The sequence below is a fragment of the Photinus pyralis genome, unplaced genomic scaffold (assembly GCF_008802855.1).
Source record: "Photinus pyralis isolate 1611_PpyrPB1 unplaced genomic scaffold, Ppyr1.3 Ppyr1.4_LG8, whole genome shotgun sequence".
NCBI classification, from domain to species: domain Eukaryota; kingdom Metazoa; phylum Arthropoda; class Insecta; order Coleoptera; family Lampyridae; genus Photinus; species Photinus pyralis.
In genome coordinates this window covers 29,968,834-29,995,075 of record NW_022170819.1, presented here as the reverse complement: position 1 = coordinate 29,995,075, position 26,242 = coordinate 29,968,834, and the positions used below count along the sequence as shown (strand labels likewise).

The window sequence follows — 26,242 nt, the reverse complement described above, 5'->3', positions numbered from 1 at the left end:
TTCCCAAAAAAAGGCAGTGTATAACCTTCCTTTTTTACCAAAAATCGACTGCACCAAAATTTCTCGGGAAAACACTTTTTTTATTAATTTTGGTGCGTAGAATCCAAAACAATTCGTACTTTTTCGATCAGACTTCTCAATCAAAAGTTATAGACTAGAAACCAATTTCGAAAGAAAATTCAAAGGGCTGTAACTTTTGAACTAGTAGCCCAATCTTGGAACTGTTTGAAATTATGGATTCTACAGGCCACATTCTATAAGAAAATTTTTTTTCCGGGTCGATCTGAGACAATTTTTTTTGCGGGCCTCAAAAAAAGGCAGTGTATAACCTTCCTTTTTTACCAAAAATCGACTCCACCAAAATTTCTCGGGAAAACACTTTTTCTTATTAATTTTGGTGCGTAGAATCCAAAACAATTCGTACTTTTTCGATCAGACTTCTCAATCAAAAGTTATAGACTAGAAACCAATTTCGAAAGAAAATTCAAAGGGCTGTAACTTTTGGACTAGTAGCCCAATCTTGGAACTGTTTGAAATTATGGATTCTACAGGCCACATTCTATAAGAAAATTTTTTTGCCGGGTCGATCTGAGACAACTTTTTATAGTATTCGAATACCTTTGATAGTATTAGAATACTTTTGAAAGTATTGGAATACATTCTAAAGTATTTGAATACTTATTTTTTTAAGTATTTGAATACTTTTCAATGTATCTGTATCTAGTATTCGCTTGTGCTGGACGTAAAAGTATTTAGTATTCAAATACCTTTGATTTGTGTAAAGTATTTACTATTTATTATTCAAATACTTTTTGAAAGTATTCTGCCCAGCTCTGTATATAACCCATCATCTTTAATGTCTTGAATTGGACATTGTTAATAATTGTTAAATGAATAATGCCTTTGTTGTAAATAATACTGAATACGTTTCACTTTCGCGCGTATTCTATTTACCAGGCACCAAATTATTCGGGTGTAAACGATCACTAATTCACTAATTACGTGAGCCGCTAATTAGCAAACTCTTTAATGCCATTACACAGTTACCGTGATATTATTCAATCAAGGAAACTAAATACCTGGGAATAAAGCACAACACAACAGCTTAATTTCCACAAAACATGTGGTTACGCTACCTTTTTATGCGAAATTTGCCCGTATAACTTTTTGTTCGCTACCAAGGGAGGTAAAGGCGTAATCCATACTTGGATTTATTCCAACTCGAAAAGTTCGAAGTACAAAATGCACTGAACAGACAAATTAAAATCCCCCACTGAGATTCTGCTCATACGCGCTGCAGACTGTAGTAGTTACGAGTTTTGCCTCGTTCTACTGAAGAGATTAATTAGGTAACTATTGGTTTGCGAATTAACTTCGCTTCGATGAAACTTAATGAAAACAGTTGTAAGAACAAGGGCGAAAACTTTATGTTTGTAATGATCCCAGTCACGGTTCGGGGGATTAATTCACTTTCAAGAAAATTATATTTTGGACGTCTGAAGCGTGTTCTTGCTACAAAGAATTTTACGGAAGGTAATTTGCACCACCATTTGAGTAGAACGCAATTTAATATTTAAAAGGTAAATCACAAAATGAGCAATGACCAATTTTTAAATAAATTGATGTTTAGTTTTACTGAAAAAATAAAACCGCAATATGCGAAAGCCTTTGAATTTTCCATTATGAGAGAATAACGGGCCGTCCACAAAAGAAGAGCCTGAAATGGGCATCATAAGTTGTGCAACAATCGAGCCAAAACTGATTTAAGGATGCTCTCGAAAAATATAGCGCACTGCAAAATCGTGGATTTTACCACTCGAAACTTTACCAATTACGTTCCTACAATTCACAATAACTCTGCTCTTTGCTAAGTAATATGGTTAATTGAAAGTTAGAACCGCGATGTAAAGCGGATAAGGTGACGGAAAAGGATCTTTTATTTATCGTCGAAAGATTGGATATCCTGTCATTTTATTAGACCTTAAATAACTGGGAGTAATCCCTTATGACGTTACGCAGCGAGGTAGGAAAAGAATTGAGGAGAAATGTGCCTATAAATATTTAGTCTCCATCGCACTTCCGTGTAGTTTTTAGAATTGCCTTTCTGAGGAATTAGGAAAAAGGAAATTATTTACCACCCCTTTCACAGGACGTCCTTCTTCAAGTTATCAGTAGAGGATTACCTAATTTAATTAAATTAGGGTTGGTGTTTTGCCGATTATGTAAGGTATTTTTGAGACCCATTGGAGGATAATAGCAGGCTTGGAACGAGCCAATTTGTCGCAAACAGATTACAATACATTAGCCCATATGTATAACATTTGTATACATTAGATAGAACATGCTCTACACTCTACAGTGTGGAAATTACCAACGGAAATGAAAAATGAAAACTCATCTCCTGGGTTGTAATTTGGGCTCGATTAAACATAAATAGAACATTTACAGATGAAATAAATTTATTAGACAAAATTAATCAAAGAGGCCAAAATAAAATAGGTACTCAGTGCCAGAAGACAAATACCGCGCAAAAAACGATCGAATTAAAACCATTAATTAGGAATCTTAACTACGTTAAAGTGTTAATAATCGAAAATTACAAACTGTCATTTTCTTTAAATAACTCAGACACACACAGACATCAAATGATGATACGTTGGAACTTCGTTTGAATCTTGATTTAGATGAATACTGGGTTCGATGTAAAATTGGCTCTTTGATAGTGGGAAAACTGATACTTTAATACCTTACAGAAAGGCTGATAATTGCTGAATAAACACAACACTCCTCCTTCGTAAACTTCACTTCGACTTAAACATTCACGTTAAACGGTGTAATTAAAATTTCTTAGAGCACTCAAGCTAACTCTCTTCTACAAGTCAAATGGAAATACGACCGTTTTGCAATAATCCGCTCAAATACGGCAAAACTGTCGAACACCAAGACAATCAGCGCAGCGGCTACCTCCACCAAAAAAAACAACGTAAGTGCAGTCAAACGTTTATTACTCTTTTTTTATTGAATCGACATCTACAACTGCAGAGCGCGCTTCTTTAGGGACTTTGTCGGAATGCCTAAAACCTAAAACTAAGCAAGAAGCCTCCCTACAGAGCGTCCTCTCATGCCTTTGATAGGGTAGTTTTTGATGGGGCAGTTAGACCTACAATATTGGTTTTAGAAATTATCTACATTAAGGGCCAGTACTTGGGTTTAAGAAAGTACTCGCCCTAAGATAATTACCTGTCCAATCAAAAACTTTGTCATTAACATATCCTTGCGCCTCAAATAGGTCTCCAAACAGTTTTCTTAGATAGTCATAATCGGGCGCCTCGGTAAAATCTAATCGCTTGACATATCTGAAGTAAGTAGCCATTTCTTCGGGGTGTCCTTCGCATAATAATTCGATGGGGGTGTTGCGCTTCGTGTCGCCAATTTTCTGGTATCTTTCTTTCAATGTATCCGCCTTCAGCCCTTGCCAAGGTAGTGATCCTCTGAGAAAGTACATGAACATATGTCCTAAAGCCTCCAGGTCATCTCTACGAGATTGCTCTTTTCCCATATGCGTGTTAACGCTCATGTATCGAGCCGTTCCCAAAAGTGATTTATGTTCGCGATATGGAATGTGCTTATTCGTATCGGCCTCGAGGTATTCCTTTGCTAGGCCAAAATCAACTATGTGTATTACGTTTTCCTTTTTTGTTCCTAGCCTTCCAATTAGAAAATTTTCAGGTTTTACGTCGCGAAAAATTAAACGTTTACTATGAACATACTCCATTCGCGCCAGTAATTGATCTGCGATTATTAAAACGGTCTTCAGCCCAAAACGGCGACCGCACAATGTGAAAAGGTCTTCCAAGGTTGGACCCAGAAGTTCCATTACTAACGCGTTATACCGACCACCGCAGGTGCCCAAATGGTACACCTTAGGAATGCCTGAAAAATAAAATAACGTTTATATCTGCTTAAACATTTTGTGGATGCGTTAAATTTCAAAATACCGAACAAGTAAAAATTAATTAACAGCTTGTGCATGTTTAGCTCTTGCGTTGAAAATTTAAATTCGCCCCTATTTCACTTCGACGACTGAAAAAGCTGGCCGGCGCATGAAACACAATGGGTGGTCAACGTTCAATGTGCTGATATCTGACAACAAAGCGCCTTTCATTAAAAAATACGATCGAGCATTAACCGTTCTTTTTTTTTGTAAAATGCACTATCAAGCTTTATAAAACCATCAAAGCTCACCACGTTGCAATTACGTATCCATTTAATCAGAAAATGGAGTTAATAAGTTGGGAAAGGACTTTAATATTTCAGTTGCTCGTGACAAAATACAAGTATACAATATGAGACTGTTTAGCTTGTAGCGTTTGCTTTTGGTTTTATTTTTCTTAGTGTTACAATGCTGTTTTGTTGCCATTTAGTCGCTTATTTACCCATGTAGCTTCGGGAAAGAATATCCCTACCATAGACTGCACTACTAAGAGGCGTTTAAACAGCAGCCGGGCAGCTAGATTTATTGCTCGCTAATCAACGTCTTTTCCCATTCTTAAAGAACTACTCTCTAAGTTTTGATGACTCATCCTATGTCAGCTTTCTTTACAAAAAAGAAGTCCTCCTGAGATAAAATTACCGCTTCATCTACCACTCACTGGAATTTACTAATCCCGGAACTCATTAAGTAGACAATACTCCATAGAAATCAAAAGACGCAGAAAAGCCGGTTGTTAATTCCATTACTCGCTTAACGAAACTTTGTTTACTGTTCCACCAAACATAATTTATTAGAAAATTTTAACCTTCATATTTTGACACCCTAAAAACCAAAAAAATCTCGCAAACAACATCGTTTTACTATGAAATATATTGTACTAATTTACCGATAATCGCGCTCTTTTACAATTTCAAAGGGTGAAAATTTCAGCAGAGGTGCATGTCCTCTATTACAGTAAATGAAGAGAGGGTGATAATTTAAATATAATCAATCCGTTGAAGGTTTTTTAAACAGCACCAGGGGCGTTGAAAAATCGATCGAGCTAAGACATTATTGAGCAATGATGAAATAACGCATTTCACAGTTGACAAAGGTTCAGAGATGCTACGTATGTACCTACCCTCGTACTGTTCTAAAATTTTATAAAACCGAAACTCCAAATGCAATTGAGGCGCCTTCGTCTTAATGGGTTCCATCTTAATAGCAACATGCTCGTTATTGTAAAGGTTTTTTCCCAGCCGCAATTCGCCAAAATTCCCACTGCCAATTTTCCTTCCGACCTTGTAGTTTGGTCCTACCATCAGGACCCCCGAACTGGACGCAAGTGGTGATTGCATATGTGAGGTTGTGGGTAAAACGCGAGGTGAGCTCGATTCTAGGTTGTCGTTCTAGAAAAATGCCCTATTTTACCATAACGTATACTGCCCTAAAGGGCTCAGCTACCTTTTTTAAATGTTCGCTATCTTTATTTATTACAATGTTTCCATTTGTAAAAACTTTCCTCCAAATGTTCATTGTAATCTTGGGGTGAGAGATTGTCGATTATACCTTAAAAAGACCGTCCAATTAAGTATTGGGCAGCCTATTAGTTACGAACTTACATCATTGTGTAAATAGGTTACTGACAATTTTGACTCTGACGTTGTCAGGTATATTATTTGACATCAACTAACCAAGATTTCGTCTTATTAGATTAGAACTTTAATTAAATCATGCAATTAGTACCTACCTACCCAAATTTGATGCTCAAACTCAAACCAATGTACTACGTAGCCGAGATCTCTACTAAATTAGGTTAGTTTACTTTGAGATTTAGAACATTCGATACTGCCGGAGTAGAAAATGGGGCTTAAAGTAATTGTCTGTTTGTTTTTCTTATGTTGCGTGTTTTGTAAAAACGCATAGGCTCAATCCTATCTCCACCTTTCCACAAGTTTTATCGTGAAAGTGTATCGTATACAAGTATTCGTATTCTGTCAAACAGTGAGATTCTCAGGTCGTTGCATCGGAGAACTTAAAACTTTGAAAGATTTCATTTAAGCTACAATACTATCAATACGGCGATTATACCGAAAGTCGACCTCAACTTTTCCATTTTCAATTGAATATTATATTATGAACTTTATCGTCTAAAAGGGTTCTTAAGGTATCCGTATTACAGATAGATGAAGTTTTATATTATGAAGGTTGATAGTTACAAAAGCAATTTAAACTCCCTCTTTTTAATAGAGCTTTAGCCTTTTAATGAAACAATGTTTTGGAAGTAAATTTACTTTTAAATTTCTTGTACCTATCTTGTTTGCTAGCAAACAAAAAGATCATAAAGTATTACTTTTACTATACGAACTGTACGAGGTCTTTTACAAAAATACGTAGACTGTTTGTCGTCATCTTCCTAGGTGTATGATAAGTTACGTTTAGTTGGCTATCTATTATAATATGTAATAATTAACTTTTTACTTACTACGATTAATGGTGTCTTAGTTCCTTTATTTCTCATTTTTAACTTATCATGCACAAAGAAGTATTAATTATTTCTTTTTTGTATTTCTTTTTTTTGTTTTATTATACATTTTTTTTGTTACTACAAATTTAGAAATTTAGCTTAGCCACTGAGTTCTAACTTAATATTGGTCAATGGGGGTTTACAGTATAGTTGAATTCCGCAGTTCTAATTTAATACGCGTCTACCTGAAACCATAAAACATTTTTTTGGACAGTAAAAGTTTATTTAAAAATAGAGGTTGATTAGCAAAAAAATAATGAACATGTGCGGTTTTAAAGGTTTATTCCAAACGATATGATTGTGGCGCGCTCTGTGACGCAAACAAAAAAAAAAAAATAATAATAATAATAAGCCCGACCAATCAGCTCCTAGAACCATTCAGATGACATAACGACTTGGCAATATTGCAGGAGAATGGCATTTATAACTTGCGTCATCTGTCACAGGCACTTGTCACTTTCGTGCTAGATGCAGTTAAACATCCCTCTCAAAACGTCAAATGTGACAAACGTCAGACCCTCGCGTAAGGTTGCCAGCTCACTTCTACGTGATTGGTTGTAGGTTTGTGACGTATTTAGTCTGAAGCGTTTCAAATTCGGACTAAAAACACAGCTTTTCCATAATTTATTTTGGGTTTATTTTACTCGCAAATGAAAATTGAGGACACGCGGGTCTTTTTATTTTTAATGTACTTTGTGGATCAGAAATAAAAAATGAAGGCGGGATGACCCCATTATGGATCGATAGTTTTAATAGTAGGTACTCTACAAGATATCCGGAACTTAAACTGGTCCATAAAACTTGGATTTGGACGGGTATAAATAAATCAAAGATAACCCCTTTCTTTGATAACCTAAAAATTTACATACTTTTTAAATAAGGGGGCTAATCGTGGATGAAGCAATAATTAGTACCAATAAATTACAGCCGAAACCTAAACAAGAACATACTAAATAAACGAAACGCAAATGGCGGTACTTTGGATAAAAAAGGAAGAATGCAAATTATATCCTTACTCGGAGTATAGGTGAAATCCCGTCCAAAAATTACTTCGGAATCCCTAAATTATGAATCCAATCGCCTACAATCACTATATATGGATGATGGCAATTAAAATTCAATGAGTTCTAACTAACGCTGTCAGCTGTTTATGTAAACGAAGTATATTTCGATACGGCTTACGAAAGAAAGGAAGATCAAAATCGATACGCACCAATCAAAGCGCTGGCGGTATGCGCGGCAAAATTGCATTGTTAAATTCCAACAATAGATGGAGCCATCTATTGGATAGCTTAAACGTTACGGGGTTCTTTCAACAGGTAATAAACGTTAAACAATAATAATGCTTTGTAATGGAGAGAATAAATCGTCACAATTTCCTATTGATGAAACCGTTCTTATCGGAATCTAAGTTACCATAAACCTTCCATAATATTTAATTAAAATGAGCGAAATTTGTGCTTAATCCAAATCACTGCTTTTGGTTTTATGCACCATGATGTCGCCCGTACCTAAATTTGGGTTTGCTAGAATTCCTTTTAGCAGAACGATTTTTATTCATTATGATGAATTAATTTATTGCGCGGTAGAGCTTGTGCCAATAGAAAATCTCCACCTTCTAATGCATCCGATACAATTCCCCCAGAAATGTTCATAGTAAAAATTTGACCACTTCAGGTGGACACGCGTTCACTTCACAAGCGTCAAGGGAATTACGTTCGTAATTGAGAAAGCGACGCGCGATTTATGCCGAAATTTGTGGCAAATATTATTATTTCCCCAACTGTTGGATTTCCCATTATACGCGATTACAGGCGCCACTTGCGGTGAGTTATGGCACCGCTATAAATTTATTGAGAATTTGAAATAATGTATTCGGCTTAGATAGTAATTTATAACTTGAACGGGCGTTTTATTAATTATTGCCAATTCATTTCTCTTTCAACGCTAATAGCCAACAAAAGCAATGCAAGTGGTAACGATTCCTGGATTGCAATTACAAATAATTGAGTATCTGCTGTGTACGTTTATAACGCAACCCCCTAAATAGTTACGTGGAGTAAGAGAGATTTTTTGGGCTATAACAGCAATTAGATTAAGATGCGAGCGACTGTCGGAATAATACCGTGTCATGTTTAATGAAAAGTCAACGTTTCGTCCACTGTTGTAAGGGGCATCATCAGGACAAAAAACAAAATAACAATCAAAAATATATAAACACTCCGGAACGGGAGGAACACGTACCGCTCCAATATATTGCACTCGTTGAACCACTGAACCAGAGAAGGCTAAACCTGCGTATTTAAACTTATTCCGTCAGGAAAAATTGGCGGAAATATTAATCCGTGTTAGAGTAACCTGTACTAATAGCAATTACCACACTCAATTCGAACCAAGTGTTGCATCAAGGTACGTAGAGCATAATGAAGGAAAATATTGCATAACTAGACAATTTTTCTCCCTAATTTTATGCACCTTTTAAGGGGGTGAAGTTAAACCCTAAAGCATTCAAAACATCATAGTAAAGGTCTGCATCGGTAAAGTGCTCGAACATAGAATTCCCAAGCGCGCTACCACAATGTGTGGTCTTATTGATTGGCAATATGTCTCATGGAGTCAATAAACGATTAAAGCGTTTACAGTTTCATCGGTAGGGATTGAATTTTAATGATTCAATCAACAGCTGATTGCCCAGTTCAGCATTTACATACTTATTTCGGTTAACACAAGCTAAAATGGCATATTCCTAAATGCGTGTGGAGATTTCGCTATACTGAATATACCTTTGTACTAATAAAATACAACGGGTATAAAAAAAATTCCTAAAATTTTTTCAGCGCGCAGAACACATTTTATAAAAAAATAGCTCTCTCTTAGAAACGCATTATGCAAAAAAAGATTCGTTATCTTCACGTTGAAGATCACCTAAGCATCTAATTCGTTGAGATTATGTCGTGATAGATATCTTATAATTATTTTCGAAAATCAGAATAATCATACCAAAAGAACTTTGGATACGCCTTTAGATCCGAGCGAAAACGTTAAAAGTAATTATGTTGGGAGTTGTAAGCCCTCAGTCGCCCGTGATCCAAAAATGTAAATGACACTGCGACGTACTTGGGGTAGTTCGCGTACACTCGGTGAGCTTTAAAAATAGTTAAGTATTAGCGGAATAATTATTGCCATTTCATTTAAAAGAACACCGAGTGTACATGAACATCCCTAAGTTCGTCGCATAGAAGCTGGCGCCCGAGCAGGGGCAAACTGGAATTCTCGTCCCATCGATACGTTCAAATAAATTAATTACGCCTTTCCCCGACATCGGAAAAATGTGGGGCGGTGTCAAAATCCAACTTTTTTAAGAGCGCACCTTCGGTTTCGGTACGGTTTTGGTAAAAATCGATACGGTTTACGGAATCAGTACGGCCAGAGTATTTAGTGGAAGAAAATGTCTTTCCAATACTTAATCGTTGCTGCAGGTACCAATGCAAGTCAATTTTTAGCACATTTTTGGAAAATACGCCATTAGGCTGGCTGTCCGACTGAGATCTCAGCAATTACAATAGCTAGAGACTTCAAATTTTCACTAAAAGCTTTCTGATGTAGTGTAGATGTGCACGCTCTAATCTATTTGAATTAGATTACTCGTGAGATCGATAATTTTTAACTTTGCTAATGAAATACTGATCTGCATTACCAAAAATGCGCTTTCATCATGCATATGCTGATTTAGAACTAGTTTGGTTTGCAGAGGAATTGGGATTAAGGTATATTGAAAAATACATTTTGGTTTGAAAAGTTGCGGAAAAAAAATATATAAGAGTTTCTTTTTTGATTACGTTATGTCATATGGCATACAATTATTAACAGCATATTATCTTAGTGGGTGATTTTTGTTGAAAGTATCTAACTTATTATATTTTAATCACAATGACCCATTCCCTGTAGACGAAAGGTCATTTTGAATCTCCTCCAAGCTTTTGCCCTTAGTTTCCAACAAGATGTATAAGGAAAATGGCACCCCCAAAAAACAAGCGCCTGCGGAAATCCAAAATATTGTGTACATACCCCATACAGTGGATAGAGTTCCGAACACTTTCATATATACAAATGACAAAGTATAATAATAGCACATAGAAATGAGGTTGCCCATTTTTTTTGAGCTAATTGAAAATAATTCACCGCCAAACAACTGTGGCATGTAGAATATTCCAAAAGACACAAATATTTTGAACAAAGTTAAACACAAAATGGGAAGTGATGAGACTGCACTTAAATCGACTGTCATTTGGAGGTATAAGTAGATGCCTTCAACAATCAATGCTACACCAGCACCCAATGATGATATGCAAAATAACGGTTTTCTTCCGAACTTATCCACTAGCACCCCTGATAATAGAACTGAAACACGCCAAAGTAATTTACGGAGTTGCTAAGGAAACGTCTTACCGGAAGGTATCTGGACTAATCCATAAATTACACTAAACAATTCATGTGATAGTCCCATGTTGCTTGTTCCTATAATCACCTGAAGATAGGAACCTATAAAATTCATACCAGAGAAGATTCTCACACTATCTGCAACTAAAAATAAACTTATTGATAAAGTCCTTAATGCCGATTGCTATTTGACACCCACTAGCGACAATGAGGAGTGATTTCCTGAAAGTCTTCAAACGTAGTAATTGCAGCAATGTTTGGCTACATTCGTCACGTTTTGCAGTTTCCACGATCTCCTGTAGCATTGCTTCTATTTCAGAATGGCAAACTGTGTGTTTCGACAATCGCTGCAAACTTCTCTCAGCGTCCCTTTCTTTGTTTATCTTTATTAAGTGATAGGGAGACTCTGGCATAAAGGAAAACAAAACTATGAACACAACGGGAAAGATGGCACAGCAAATGATTAAAATTGTGTACGATAGATATGGCCCTGCGGTAAGGACGAATACATTTCCAAATACAGATACGACCACAGGAATGGCCCCCAGTTTTCCTCTGATCTCTTTGCTCGATACTTCACATATGTACACATTAAGGCACTAGATAAAATATAGTCAGTTTGGCTACTGAAGTGGTTACTTACAGGTATAGAAATTCCTTGTCCCAGTCCTCCTACCACGCGACCAAATGCCAAGACACCAACCGATGTCGCCACTCCAATTAAAATCCAGGATGAGAATACCAAAACGGCACCGAGTAACAGGATCGGTTTTCTTCCTAATATGTCGAAAAGTAGCGCTAGTAATACGCAACCGCAAAGTGCGCCTATATTCATTGAAACTATCACCCATGACGACTCTTCCTAAATGTCACTCAGAGAAAATCTGCAAATCAATCCCATACTTACGTCAGTAAGAGGTCGTCCGATTGGCGAATCGTTTGATAATAAACACGGTAGTGTTGGTGAGATCCATACCAGATGCGTATTAACGGATAATTCCAAAACTCCAACTGGAAAAATAGGCAAGGTAATGGGAGTCAGTGAACAAATCGGACTTACCGCAAACGGCTACTATATACTGTAGATATCTGCAATTATCCTTAATGTAATTTAAGCGCCTTCTGAAGGTGTCTATCATCTTCTGAACACTCTTTGCCACAAAGCGTTTTTTAACTAATATGTCCCAAATAATAACTCGTTTTTTAGGAACGGATCTGTTTTGATGTCCTAGAAAGGAACAGTGCTTCAAATATCGTTTGCAAACGATGACTCAAGCAAATCTAACCAGTTAATTTTGCACTTCCAGCCTTGTATAAGACCAGAGGTCTAAAGGGCACTACATATACAGTTTCAGCATTTTTAATCTAATAAATTGGAACCCATAGACATTCTCTTAGACTGAATGATGTTTTTGTCCATTTTTATGTGAACTAAATACGAGTAACGTTTTAGTTTGAGACTGAATTTAACTCATCACGTGGCATACTATTTTTCTTGATTTAAAAAAAACGGAATTCATTGTATCCAAGGATTTTATTCGGAAAATAGAATTTTTTGGAAGCCGCTTACGGGGATATTGTATACTCTCCCCAGACGTTGGGCATTTTAAACCGAGCGACTGTATGCCAGTGTAAAAGCGGTTGTCTTCTTAATACCATTTTGTGTATGACCACCGGATTTTAAAAGTGTTTAACACTCACCGCTTCAATGTACAGGTGATGTGTCCAAAAAATAAGACCCAAGGGCAGACTCGCACAGCTTCTACTATTGGCACCTTTTCTAGCAAAACAATGAATATGGAGAATGGGCAGGTTTAATTAGGTACTATAATTAATTAGGCGATCAACGAGGGTAATTAGGCAATGATTTAATGTAGACACGTGAATATTTCAGGTGATATTCTGATTAAACCTACAAACGTTGTAATAGTTAAAATCGGCCATTATGAAATATTAATCAATTTAGAGGTTGTAACTTTTGTGGTACACTAATATGCAATTACTCTCTAAAAATCAATTACACCTGTTATCCTGGGGCTGAGCTAAAAAACTTTAGGTCGCTTTCTGTAAATGCAATTGATTTCTTTGGCTTTGGCCCAAACGCATGTAATTTAGAGAATGCTGCCATTTCTTACTCGCAGCATTGTTGAATGAATGCACCAAAAGGATAGAAGATTTAAATACTTTTGACATTTCATTCATATATGCCAGCATTAACTATGCGTTTCAGACATTATTCGTAAGATTTTTCTTAATCATCAAAGAAAACAACTGGATTGGACTGGACTGGATTTGAATTTTGCACCTACCAACTTTTCTTCTGCTTTTGCAACAAGCCATTAAGTGGGCGGTGTATTACCTTCTTCAACCTACATCATTTTATTTAGAAATACAGTGGCAATCATGGAATTAAGAATATTCAGCCCACTTAAATCGACATTTATTCGAGTAATAACGTCAATATCACTTTATTTTATTTCGCTTGTTTTTAAATTATATTGCAGGTGCGCGCAACCAGTTTAATGGCACGACGCATAGGGAATTTCGTTAAACCACACCAGAATTTCCATAAATCCAAAGTGTCTGAAACAATCTAGGTGGCTCCAGGCGACTCTCGGAATTGGTTTTTGATTAAGGGGTGGGTAATTAAAATCTTCGAACATTTGTTTTACTCATATGAAGCGTGCCTCTTTTCCAACGTTAATTACGCAACGTTTTGGAAGCTTTGTAGGTAAACATTTCGGTAATCAATTTTCCGTATTTTACGCGTGAATTTCGCTTTGAAACGGTAATATAATAATAATATAAAATGATGTAAAAACCTCTACAGCTACGAAACGCGTTGAAAAGTGACAGACTCAAATGGGCGTCGTGTATCATAGACGGTTCCTTTTAAATTTGCCAAAGTCGCATAAAAGGGTAATTTCAAATGACATATTTACTCAGAGTTAAAAAAAACCTTTGTTTTCGGCGTCGCAAATTCAAATTTATCCCTCTTTACTTTGTCGACCGCCCTACGGTTTGAAACTATGATTAAATAATGAGCTTCCGTAAATATTATTCCGATGTTGTTTGCGAAATAAAAAAAAGCTTCTTTGTTGGATATGAATCAATTCCACTGGGAGTGTAGAGATGGTATAACGTTAAGTATTCATGTTTTAATTAAATCCCGCCACATAAACGCCACCTCTCGTCGTGGTACGAAGTTTGGCAACATCGATGACTGAAAGCTGATGTCGATCTCTGCTTTCAGAGAATCTTAAAAGTGTCTTTGGACAGATGAATCCGCCCTAATTAGTGCGGAATCCTCAATTTAATGAATCCAATTGCCAGTGATTAATAAAACATGGATGATGGCAATTAAAATTCCATACGTTCTCAACTAACGCCTCAGCTGTTGGTTCAAGCGAAATGCACTGTGTTACAGCTCATAAAAGGAAAAGGAAGACAAAGATCGACAACCACTGCGCGTTAAAATGGCGTGAAGCCAACTATTCAAAGTTACGAGGATCTTTCAAGTAAATATGCCAGTGGTCTCTGTAGCAGAGAACACAGTGAATCGCAAGCGGAAACGCGTTATTACAATGCGGCTCCTGTCGACTTCAGAAAGAAAGGCCATGAGTATATTGGGTGCACCCTGTAGTCTGTAGTCTAGAAGACAACATACTGTATCAAGGGTTATCCGATAGTATACGTGCGTTTTGATGACGAAAATTTCCACAGCACTAGACTGCCGGCACGGTACGGTACAATATAATTCCATAACGTACCTACTAAGTGCCGGAAAATGTTCCCTGAAAAAGATATATAAGGGCTCGTTTACATCCAAGCAGATCCTCGATTCGAATTTGGGTTTAGTTCCTCCCATGAAATGTGTGTTGTCGTTTTTCTGATTTTTTGATTAAATGAAGATTTTGCTCTACCAACTTAATTTCGACTTTAATCAAAGATTAAAGAACAAACTGTCATGTAAAAGGCAAACTAGGTGACTATACGGCAGTGAGTATCATGAGAAAATGTTAAGGTTGTACTCAGGGACCCGAACCCAAATGAAATATCGGTACCGGTTCTGTTTATATTTAAGCGAAAATATTTATAACGGTTCCGGTCCGGTTTCGGTTGTTAAAAAATAGCGGTTCGGTTCAGAGCATTTTTTTCGGTCCATAACGGTTATTTTCGATTCTAGTCTTTTAGAAACCGATGGCAATTATAGAGCAATATTTTATCAATTTTCAGAACGTGTTTGCAGGCCAATAACCTGTTAAGAATCGTAAAAAGTCGAAAAGAACCGAAAAAATCATAAGGGTTCCGGTTCTCAATCAGTTTCCATTTTTAAAGGAATAACGATTTCGGTTCGGTTTTAGGTCCTGAAAAAAATACTGGTTTCGGTCCGGTTTTCGGTTCTTTTTTGGTCCGGTCCCGGTTCCTGGTTGTGCTGAATCCTTTCATAAAACAACCATGTGTAATTTGATCTTACATAGAGACATATTAATTTAAATTAATTTGAACGGTCCACTTGTACCGCTAACCAATCGCGAGGCTCGAAAGGCGACCAGTAAATTTAAGACATGAATTTTTTAATATACAACAATCAAAGCTGGCATGCAAACGAGAACCGTGCAGATTTATAAGCTGACATCAAAAATCCTTTATGTTGTCTATTCATTTCGTCTTGTTCTAATTAAATGTAATTGATCATTGTTACATAGAGAACGTAAAATTAACAACGACTGAACTTTCGAGCGCCCTTAATCAGATTTGGAATATGAAAGCTTCGACGTCGCTTCAAGCCTGCGTTAATGTAGTTTTTGATGCGGCAGTTCGACCTGAAACACCGAATTCAAGTTTTGTTATCGTAAATAGAACCACTATACCTGTCCAATCGAAATTTTCGTCATTCACGTACCCTCTTTCCTCGTACAGATCACTAAACAGTTTCCTTAAGTAGTCGTAGTCGGGCGTTTCAAAAAAATCTAATCTCTTAACGTATCTGAAGTATGTGGCCAACGCCTCGGGATATCCTTCGCATAATACCTCAATGGGGGTGGAGCGCTTCGTATCGCCAATTTTCTGGTACCTTTCTCTCAGCGTATCTGCCTTGAGCCCTTGCCACGGCAGTGATCCTCTTAGAAAATACATGAACATATGCCCTAAAGCTTCCAAATCGTCTCTACGAGACTGTTCTCTTCCCAAATGCGTATTAACGCTCATATATCGCGCCGTTCCAGTAAGTGATTTATGTTCCCGATATGGAATGTGCTTATTCGTATCGGCATCGATGTACTCCTTCGCTAAGCCGAAGTCGATTATGTGGATTAGTTTGTCCTTTTTCGTTCCTTGCCTTCCAATTAGAAAATTCTCCGGTTTCACGTCGCGGAAAATTAAACGTCTACTGTGAACGTATTCGATTCGCGTGATTAGCTGATCGGCGATCATTAAAACCGTTTTCAGTCTAAAACGCCGGTTGCACAGCGTGAAGAGGTCTTCCAAACTTGGACCTAGAAGTTCCAATACCAGTGCGTTGTACCGTCCACCGCAAGTGCCTAAGTGGTACACCTTCGGAATCCCTGAAAGATGAAATAGTATTGAGAGTTAGTTTCTGATTTGCTTGCTCGAAAAATCAAACACACGATCTCTTAATGACATTTCATTTTACAGATTTTATTATTTATGATTTTCTCTGTAAATTTCTAATTAACTAAATTAATTTTTGTGGCCACGGCTTTTTTAACTAACCTGAACTTAATAGTCAATCTAATATTAATCAATTCAATGAAATGTGATCGTAAATGGACCCACTCAATTAAAGGTTTTCTTTATTGGGATCGGAAAAAAACAACTCTCACTTTTTATCTATCAAATCCAATTCACGTGGGTGTTTAAATGGAAATGCAATAGAAAACTTGCTTCAGTTTCCCGTAGGCTGATCTCTTTAAGAAAGTACAAATTAATATTTTTCTTACTAAGATTCAGACCTTTAATCTTACATAAATGCAACGACGGTACCTCATATGAGACTTTCTCTTTGCAGGTGACGTGTAGATACAAAATCAGATTAAAATACGACCCTCCTTACAGCGACAATGACTCAAGAAGGATAAACAACGGAGCTGTCACTTAGAACTTTGCCGTTCAAAAAACTTATTCGGTGAATTTTCAAAATGATTTTTGAGCGTAATTTATTAACGGCGAATCCTGGAGTTTAAGAATTACACTAAGGTTAGTGTTAACGAGTTTTACAAGAAATCGAAACGTTTTTTATAATATTCCAAACCGGAGAGATCTTCATTATGTAACAATTTCACACTTAAATTTATCTTTACTGTTTTTTCTACTGCAGGACTACAATAATTTTACGACTACGAAGATATACTTCAATCCACTCCTTGGTTTGACAGGCAGCATACAACTACAATGACTTTTGAAGATTAGCTAGGTATGGTAACGAAATCATACTGGCGCGCTTAATTAGTTCGTCCTTGATCGCTACTGCTCCCCTTTATGAGACAGAAACACAACGATCACGTTTTCTTTTTTTCCTAACTACACGATAATCTCTTTTTTGTGGTGTAAGTTGGTGGTGGTGTACTATTTTTTTAATCCGTGTGGGTGTAGTGGCAGCACTTTAACATTCCTATTCATGAGCGTCGATCGAATGAGCTGTCAAGTTGCAGCAAGTATGGAGACTTCACTATATAATTAAAAATGCATCGTCGAAATGTATGTACGCGCATCACCTCAAAATGACTCCATCAAATTAGATGATTCTTTTTTTGTTGTATTTGTTATTGTCAGAACAGGGTTTGTATACCTAAAAGAGAATTTCTAAAATTGACGGAAATACGTAAAAAATCAATGTTTCCCTATTCCACCATTTTAAATCGCAACCACAAATTCAAGGCAGGAATACATTTCCCTGGCGCAGCGTGTCGTGATGCTTTTCATTTCAAGTTTTGAAACTCTGCAGGTTTGCAGGTTTGGATGTCCAGAACTAAAATTCACAAAATGCACAATCCGAGACATGCCGCCGGCGCCGCCATCTTGCTAAGATGGCGCCCAAAAAGTCGGTAGCAAAAAGTAAATTTAATTTGGCATCCTTACCACCGATAAGCGCAGCTGCACGACAGCATTCATTGAGAACATACTATCAGGTTCAACTATGGCGTGGCTGTCCGAAAATAGATAAAGAATAGGGTGGGAAGAAAACTCAAACTGGCCTTACTCCAGTAACTACTTTAAAAGATCCTGCTTCCAAAACACTACTTGCTTTTTTATCTTGAAAGTGCAAGGCGGCTTATGGTAGAGCCTGCGAATGCAGGAAAGCAGGATTGAGATGTTCAATGATTTGCGGTGTCTACAATGGGAAGACTTGTGAAAATATCAGCCAAGTGACACTGGACGAATCCGATGAAGAAGACCTCCATTCGCGGCTTGGCGATTCTTTATCGACTGCAGAAGGACAGTCTGACGAGTTGAAGGAAATCAACATTGATTCTGAAGCTGAGGTAACCTTTTTCCCCGTTGTAGATATGGAAATCAACGAGTAAGGTCCGTCTGGCCTTTGCCAAAGATAATTTTAGTACCTAAGTGGATTAGGCCTACAGGGGAAACCACGTTAAAAAAAACGCGCCGTGTACTTTACCTCTTGGGTGGTGTGGAAACAAGTATAGCATTTTAAATCGAAATTAAATGATCATAAATTATTAACATGGATTAATTAATGAATTAATCGATTAATTGAATAAAAGATATGCCATTGTTTCGTGATAAATATTTGCTACGAAACTTCCTCCTCTTTTATTTTGCGCTCTACATACTTTTTCGAAAAACGCATAGTTTTGGAGATATTTGCAAAAAACCGTTTTTGGGCGCCATCTTGGCAAGATGGCGGCGCCGGCGGCATGTCTCGGATTGTGGATTTTGTGAATTTTAGTTCTAAACCCCAAAACCTATAAACCTACAAAGTTTCAAAACTTCTGGACTTATTTCCAGACAAAAATCCTCAATGACTGGCCTATTTAGATTTGCGTTGTGTTGAGTAGCGTCACGTCACGTTGCAAGAAGGTATGTTCCTGCCTTAATACATGGCGCCAAAGACTACTATGGCTCTAGAAGAATCAAAACGGTCGACTTCGGGCGAAAGGCGAAAAAATTGGTCAAACTTATATCAATTACGTAAACTCGCGAAAGTTTCTGGTGTAGTAAAACACTTTCCGAAATTCCCACGGGAACGGGAGTAGCAAAAACAGGATTTTATGTTTTACAGTCCAAAAAAACGTTTAGAACGTAGGTTTCTTTGAAAGCGTTAAAGTGTACTCCGAAAGAAGCTTCCCGAAATTCCCGAGTACGAAAAAAAAGGGATTTCCCAAAGGCGATACGAGGTTCGCCCGGACTGCAACTTTCAAATATAATCCATTGCAGGTTTTTTTAAAAAGCACCAGTCGGCTTGAAAAATTGAACTTAAGATCGGGTTAGGAAAAACATTATTGAGCCTTTCATTTGCGTATGAAATACGGTCAGAACTGTATACTTCACCCACAGTGTTCTGCATTTCACAGTTGGAAAATGTTCAGGGAAGCTACGTATGTACCTACCATCGGTCTGTCCTAGAATTTTATAAAACCGAAACTCCAAATGCAATTGAGGCGCCTTCGTCTTAATAGGTTCCATCTTAATAGCAACATGCTCGTTATTGTAAAGGTTTTTTCCCAGCCGCAATTCGCCAAAATTCCCACTGCCAATTTTCCTTCCGACCCTGTAATTTGGTCCTACCATCAGGATACCCGAACTGGACGCAGGTGGCGATTGCATATGTGAGGTGGTGGGTAAAGCGCAAGACGAGTTCGGTTCTAGGTTGTCGTTCTAGAAAAATGCCCTATTTTACCATAACGTATACCGCCCTAAAGAGTACAGCTACCTTTGGTAAATGTTCGCTATCTTTACCTATTACAATGTTTCCATTTGTAAATACTTTCCTCCAAATGTTCATTGTAACGTGGGGGTGAGAGATTGTCGATTATACCTTAAAAAGACCGTCCAATTAAGTATTGGGCAGCCTATTAGTTACGAACTTACATCATTGTGTAAATAGGTTACTGAAAATTTTGACTCTGACGTTGTTAGATATAATATTTGACATCTACTAACCAAGATTTCGTCTTATTAGATTAAAACTTTAATTAAATCATGCAATTAGTACCTACCTACCTAAATTTGATGCTCAAACTCAAACCAATGTACTACGTAGCCGAGATCTCTAATAAATGAAGTTAGTTTACTTTGAGATTTAAGACATTCGATACTGGTAGAGTAGAAAATGGGGGTTAAAATAATTGTCTGTTTGTTTGCCTTATATGTTGCGCGTTTGATAAAAAGACGTAGGCTCAATCCCATCACACCTTTCCACAAAAGCTTTATCCTGAAAGTGTTACGTATACAAGTATTCGCATTCTGTCAAGCAGTGAGATTGTCAGGTTGTTGGATCAGGTTGCTTTACGAAGGCGATTTTAAACTCAAAATTTAGTATGACCACGACTTTCAGTTATAGCCACGTACGTATAAAAAACGTGTTTTTTTATACGTACGTCAAATATCATTTCGCTGATCATATTCAAACAGCGAAGTGTTGTTTCGTTGCTAGGAGCAGAGAAGCGGAAAAAAGACCGAGAAAGTTTACTTCTCTGCCTCCTTTTCACTAATCTGCCTCTTTTGATTTTTGTATCTGTGTTGACTAGCCATTTATATACAAACAATTCCATCATACTAATACAAAAAATTTAGTGTTTACCACGGACGAGTGAGATCCGCTGGCTTGTCAGCGAAAACTCGCTTCTCGTTCTTGGTAAACAATATACTATTAAATGAATCTTAGAAACGGTTTAAAATGTCAGTTATAAAAACATTTAAGATAATTCCCACTTTCTGGTTTACATGCAGAATGTTGTTTAATATTGAGTTTAAGGCCGAAAGGTTACATATTGTCAAGTAGTGAGCTAGGAATAGTTTTGAAATTGGGCCTTCCAAAAACCCCAGAAATGGCGACCGGAGGGGGTGCGTAACGGGTCGCCATTTTGGATTAGTCACATTTATCGGTTTTTTGTCTCGAAAACTATCAACTTTTTCATAAGCACATAAAACGTCATTAAATTTCCTACAAAAAACGCATAACAAGTTTTTTTCCGACTATAACCACTTGAGAAGTATAAGCAGAAAATTTGCTTCAACGCGTAGCATTGCAATTTATTGGGTATTAGTAGCCTTTTCTCTTCCATACTTCTGGCGTTTACTCTGAACCAGCGTCTGTGAGTTCCACCACGGTGAAGCAGTATTTTATTTTCTGATAAGTTTTTATTTTAAATATTAGTGAAAATTGAAAAGACAAGTTGTACTAAGTGTTTTGATTGTGATGGATAGGTTCAGAAGAGTGAAGGAGATAAAGTAAATGTTGGTGTGAAGGGGCTGAAAGTTTTAAAAGAGGCTAGTTTGCGTAGGAAGCATGGCTGTGCATGTCTCCTGCAAAAAAACTACACAAGGTAGATTTTTGTTGAGGTACCCCAGAAGAAACGAATCGAGTAAAAAATTTCCTTTGAACTTCGGATCGCAACTTTGTTGAGCTCAAAAGGGCGCGTTCATCCTAATCTGTAACAAACAACAGAAATAAATAAAAGGGATAGTGAATCGCGCGGCACATAAAATATTGCGTAAGCAATTCTTACGTCTGACACTGATCAGATACTCGTATGCTAAACCGTATGTAATACTCAATATGAATCAATAATTTTTACTTTTGTGAACTAACCAAAAGCAAAATTAGACGCGATTACGATTGTCCGTTCAATATCCATATAAAAGTATAAACCTGACGTTCAATTAAAAAAAAAACTTACTTTAAGATGCAAGTTTCTATTCAAAGCAATGTAATTTAGCTATTTCGGAAAGTTAATAAGATAGTAAGAACAAATTCTTCGGTGTAAAACAAGTAATACGTAACTAAAAATTGTAGATACCGGCATCGGGCAAAGTCTCGGCAAGTTCAAAAACTAATTTACAAAGCAACGGCAGCTTCTATCTCAAATATCACAGCTAATCTGTGTAATGTAATCAAAATGAAATAAAGGTTCGTAGTAATCAGAAAGTAAGCTCTCGGTATCCGTAAGGTCAAATCTTCGGTACGACAAAAACAAAGTATGTAGTATCAGGTATATCGCAGCAATTTATAAGAGTAATAATCTCTAAGGTTTCGTAATTACTTGCAGTTATAGGAACTATCTTCAGGTATAAACAACTTCGAAGTAAATAGATCACCAATTAACTGTAGAAATGCGTTTTCCATGAGAAAGTCATAGTCAAAAGGAATGCGTAATTTTTGGTACATATCGAAAACGGCCTTAGAACTTGTAAAATATATCCAAAATTCGTCAGCGAAGTGTCGATAGCAAAAATGCAAGAGAAAAACTTCACTAAAATACAGCCACAATAAACCCCAAAATGGCAGACAAAGATTGTCGAGTAACAACTATGGCGTGTACGTTCTTATACAAGCAAAGGTTGAATGTCGTTTTGTACAAAGAAGTGCGTGCGCGGAAAAGAATTTTAAAAAAATCTCTGCACGACCTCGGATGGCAAAACAAAGAACTAATAATCTATAACAGTTTTACTACTACAGATGACGTAAGAATATCAAATACGTATACATTAAAGCACAAAACGAAGGTTACTTAGGCCCGGTTGTATAATGTCAGTTTAAACTTCAGTTTAAAGTTGAATTGTGGGTTAAAGGATTTGATTGGTTAATATTTCACAAGTTGGCCAATCGTATTTCTGAAATCCGTCAGTTAAACCAACCTGAAGTTTAACCTGACATTGTACAACCGGGCCTTAAGCGTAATGTAAGTCAGGAGTATCAGTCGGTAAGGAAATAAAGTTACATACGTCTGGCTAACTGCCACGATTTCGTAGCAAGTGCGGCAATATTCCATCAAAATGACTACCTGTCATTCTTCACACACCCCTCCCGTCAGTCTAAAAAAGGTGGCTATATCGAAGACGCCATGGAAGATATTTGTAAAGTAACAAGTACTGCCATTTTTCCTTCGAAGAGATCGTGGACCAAATTAGAGTAGAGTATATTTTTATTTTCACTATATATACAGTACATGCAGTGAGTCCGCATATATACATGGAAAATATGTCAACAGTTACAATATAATGTAAAATAATAAAACGGTACAAACAAATACGATACAATTATAAAATTTATAGAAGATTACAGTATGCAGTTATAATGTAAGGTCTGCGACAACGCCATATTATGTAAAGAATTCATTAATGGAATAATATTCAGCATTAACTAAGAAGGACTTTAAGGTGTTTTTGAACTTATTGATATTATTTATGTTTTTTAGATCGGTTGGCAAGCAATTGAAAAATTAGAAATTGATTCAGAAATATGGGGACAGCGTAATCATCACTCAAACTCAGAAAAGAATAACAGTTGTGTTGTTCAGAGGAAAGGGAGACAAAATCCCTAATTGAGGCATGGTACACTTATAAACAATCAACATCTGAAGCGAACCGAGTGCGAGTAGTACAGACAGTAGCAGCTATAATAAAGGAAGATATTAACAGAAACATTCCTGCAACATTGCTGAAATGGTTACACTTTCTGTTTTCACCAAAGGAAGATACTGCTGAAAACAAACAAAAAATCCCAGGTAACAGTCATCTAGATGAAAAGCGCTCAGTTTACCGGAATCGTTCCTAGTTCTGAGAAGCTCAAGGTGGTATCTTCTAACGTTTTGTGGCTGTTAGCAAAATGGCTGGATCACCGCATTTCTGGATGGAAAGCTTTTATGTTGCTACAATGAGGTGTGAAGGAAGCGCCACTATTCTGTCTAACTATTGTGATGATAGTGGCCGTTGAACACTGTTGAACAGTAACCCAAGACACTTGTATTATAACCTTTTACCAGTCGCAGTTGTTATGCACAGTTTACGCGTCCCTTTCTGTCGACAAACTGCTCCTAAGACACGCCTATACTGCGAGAGGAATATGACAATCTGCAGAAAGAATATCGGAGGTACAAGAACCGGGGGTTGTAACAGCGAGGCCAAAGTAAAAGCCAGCATCCTGGTATCATATGAAAAGTTAGCGCAGTTAATAGAAACGTCTGCGTCTGCGTCAGGGTTTGTACCTGGAGCAGGTTGTAGTGGGGTTAGACGTGGACCTGCTGGTTTTTCTAGTTGGTATTACTTCGTCCCACACAAATATTCATTTTTGCAAGTCCGTCACTCAAAGTACCGCCCAAATTATATTCATAAAATCAACCCCAGCCCTCATTCCTTAGGGAAAGCGTTTTATTTTTACATCCTTTTTCTGGATACGACACTACTTCAGCGAGATACAACCATGAGAAAATTAAAATAATGAAAAGGGTTCACAAAAATCCTCAGCTTTTACAAATTCTACTCCTGTTTTACAACCCAACCACCACACCAAAGGTTCTACCTGAAGGTGCCGAGAAAATGCTCTTGACATTGTACGAAGCTCCCTCCACCATGACTTCAATAAACGCTTTCCGACATCCCTGATTAAAGACACCCTTTTCAATAGAGCTTTGGCCGTTTCATGAGAGAGGGGGAGGTACTGAGGGGGGTCTTACTCGACTCGAAATGTGCAATGTACGGTCAAATGTGATCAAATCATTGGAGGAGTTAGCACACCCAAAATTGCTTGTCCTCTATCTTTGTTTGGAGCAAGTGAACAATCGAACCGTGAATTACGTCACATAAAACATCCCCCCGGCTATTTTATTTACCTACACCATCTAGATTATTCTAAACGGATTTGTATTAATCTGATCACGTTAATGGATCTAATGGATCTCTAGCACTAAAATATCCTATTTTTATTGAAAATAATATTCTACATTTATCGGTTTTCACGGTATCTGCTCGCTATTCAGAGCATGACATTATATTCCTCGTTTTATAAGGCTATCAGGAATTGGAAACGCGAGGTTTACGGGATCTAAATAAAGCTAAAAGTTACTGGAACATAAAAATTTCCAGACAAGGGAAATATTTAGAAGTTAATTGTAGAGTTGGAATGTACGCGGCATGTAAAATTCATTATGCAAAGTTTTGAAAGAGAGGGTCAAGTACTTCTTAACATTTATTAAACGTTTTTACGAGATGTTGAGGCACGGAACCGGCGCATGTAAGTAGTTGCCCCGCACATAAAAGCTCCGTAGCGCAATAATAGTTTCGGTAAAAGGGAAAACCGCAGATTTTATCGTGCCTATTTGTTTCGACGGACATAAATTTCGGTTACCTAAAGTAAGAGGTGAAGTTTTGTACAAGTTTTCAGGGTACACTTGCGGCTTTTGGACGAACGCCAAAACTTTTTCAAGTTGCCACCCCAATTGTAGCTTTCGCTCGTATATCAATTTAAATGACCTGTTTTTGTTTAGGTCGTTTTTAACCCATTAACGGCCCAATTGATAATGTTATAAATTGGGTGGGCGTTATATTCTTGTGTACTTTATTACTATTTTCTCGATATACACACACCAGATGATACACCTCTCAGAACTCCTGTATCAAAGACGCACCCTGTCGGCATCATTAAGGGGCCGAAGATGATCATTTATTTATTAAATGCAATAATAGAGATTTTATCATCCATTTGCATACACTTTTTGTATTTCCATTGAAGAAAAGTGTGCATATTTCAACTTCTGAGGGTTTTCCGACATTCTTGAGGAATGATAACGAAAATGTTCGGTCGCGTATTATGAATGCAAAACATTCGCACTGTATTCACACTTGAAAATAAATCAGCCAGCCTGTTGATTCCTCTACACAACGAAGTTTCCCTTTTGCATACATATATTAGTGTCAATATTGTAAGCGCAATGGATTTAAGTTCACCCACGACAATAATTTCGTTAAATTGATTACACAGTTTTCCTTTGTAATTCGGCAATTAACTTCAACTTTCGCGATAAAAAATCCCACGTAAGATTACGCGACTGTTAAATTTTCTGTAGACCTCAATTATACGAACCAGCCTTGAGAGTTTCAGCTGAATATAAATGTTATGCGATCGAAAATGCCGCGCTCAATTTACATAGTTCGCCTTGATGGTTCAGCGAAGAATCTCTCTCTTCCTCCCAACTTTTCCTAATGTAGTCGCCAAGTCGCCGGGTTGTGAGGCGCAGTGGCGTGGATGTCCAACTGCGGCACTAAGGGTCCCTGGTTCGAATCCGGATTCGAGCATGGATATTTGTAAATGTATAGAG

General features: G+C 37.2%; 4 protein-coding genes across 11 annotated transcripts in view; 1 reads left to right on the top strand and 3 right to left on the bottom strand.

Annotated features, from left to right (window-relative positions):
* Positions 1-26,242, top strand: part of LOC116178230 (kielin/chordin-like protein) — a 178,262-nt gene that overhangs the window by 108,130 nt on the left and 43,890 nt on the right. The gene's annotated exons all lie outside the window — the stretch shown is intronic.
* On the bottom strand, positions 3,011-5,657 carry LOC116178228 (casein kinase I-like). Of its 4 annotated transcripts, none has more exons than XM_031497672.1 (5): positions 5,596-5,657; positions 5,438-5,542; positions 5,115-5,382; positions 3,241-3,933; positions 3,011-3,160 (listed from the first exon to the last, which is right to left on the bottom strand). In XM_031497672.1, exons 2-5 carry the CDS (start codon positions 5,507-5,509, stop codon positions 3,120-3,122), a joined length of 1,074 nt encoding a protein of 357 aa, XP_031353532.1. In that variant the 5' UTR covers positions 5,510-5,542; positions 5,596-5,657; the 3' UTR covers positions 3,011-3,119. The 4 variants fall into 4 exon arrangements, with proteins under 4 accessions (XP_031353532.1, XP_031353533.1, XP_031353531.1 ...); XM_031497673.1 differs by having other exon boundaries at positions 5,115-5,395; positions 5,596-5,633; XM_031497671.1 differs by having other exon boundaries at positions 5,438-5,636.
* On the bottom strand, positions 10,265-12,094 carry LOC116178225 (facilitated trehalose transporter Tret1-like). The gene is made up of 6 exons (XM_031497664.1): positions 12,001-12,094; positions 11,848-11,951; positions 11,584-11,802; positions 11,140-11,539; positions 10,950-11,084; positions 10,265-10,901 (listed from the first exon to the last, which is right to left on the bottom strand). Exons 1-6 carry the CDS (start codon positions 12,077-12,079, stop codon positions 10,426-10,428), a joined length of 1,413 nt encoding a protein of 470 aa, XP_031353524.1. The 5' UTR covers positions 12,080-12,094; the 3' UTR covers positions 10,265-10,425.
* On the bottom strand, positions 15,584-20,152 carry LOC116178227 (casein kinase I-like). Of its 5 annotated transcripts, none has more exons than XM_031497666.1 (5): positions 20,016-20,152; positions 19,858-19,962; positions 19,535-19,802; positions 15,815-16,507; positions 15,584-15,766 (listed from the first exon to the last, which is right to left on the bottom strand). In XM_031497666.1, the coding sequence occupies exons 2-5, from the start codon at positions 19,927-19,929 to the stop codon at positions 15,726-15,728; spliced, it is 1,074 nt and encodes a 357-aa protein (XP_031353526.1). In that variant the 5' UTR covers positions 19,930-19,962; positions 20,016-20,152; the 3' UTR covers positions 15,584-15,725. The 5 variants fall into 5 exon arrangements, with proteins under 5 accessions (XP_031353526.1, XP_031353529.1, XP_031353527.1 ...); XM_031497669.1 differs by having other exon boundaries at positions 19,535-19,815; positions 19,884-19,962; positions 20,016-20,148; XM_031497667.1 differs by having other exon boundaries at positions 19,535-19,815; positions 20,016-20,067.

Excerpts from the sequence above, each read along its gene's own strand:
- LOC116178225 (XM_031497664.1), bottom strand. The coding sequence starts at position 12,079 with ATGATAGACACCTTCAGAAGGCGCTTAAATTACATTAAGGATAATTGC. Across the intron at positions 11,085-11,139 it reads ATCACTCCTCATTGTCGCTA|TTGCAGATAGTGTGAGAATC; the intron begins GTGGGTGTCAAA and ends GTTTATTTTTAG. Across the intron at positions 10,902-10,949 it reads ATTAGTCCAGATACCTTCCG|TTCTATTATCAGGGGTGCTA; the intron begins GTAAGACGTTTC and ends GGCGTGTTTCAG.
- LOC116178227 (XM_031497666.1), bottom strand. The coding sequence starts at position 19,929 with ATGAACATTTGGAGGAAAGTATTTACAAATGGAAACATTGTAATAGGT. Across the intron at positions 19,803-19,857 it reads ATAGCGAACATTTACCAAAG|AACGACAACCTAGAACCGAA; the intron begins GTAGCTGTACTC and ends GCATTTTTCTAG. Across the intron at positions 15,767-15,814 it reads CGAAAATTTCGATTGGACAG|GTCGAACTGCCGCATCAAAA; the intron begins GTATAGTGGTTC and ends TCGGTGTTTCAG.
- LOC116178228 (XM_031497672.1), bottom strand. The coding sequence starts at position 5,509 with ATGAACATTTGGAGGAAAGTTTTTACAAATGGAAACATTGTAATAAAT. Across the intron at positions 3,934-5,114 it reads AATTTTAGAACAGTACGAGG|GCATTCCTAAGGTGTACCAT; the intron begins GTAGGTACATAC and ends TTTATTTTTCAG. Across the intron at positions 3,161-3,240 it reads CAAAGTTTTTGATTGGACAG|GTCTAACTGCCCCATCAAAA; the intron begins GTAATTATCTTA and ends CCAATATTGTAG.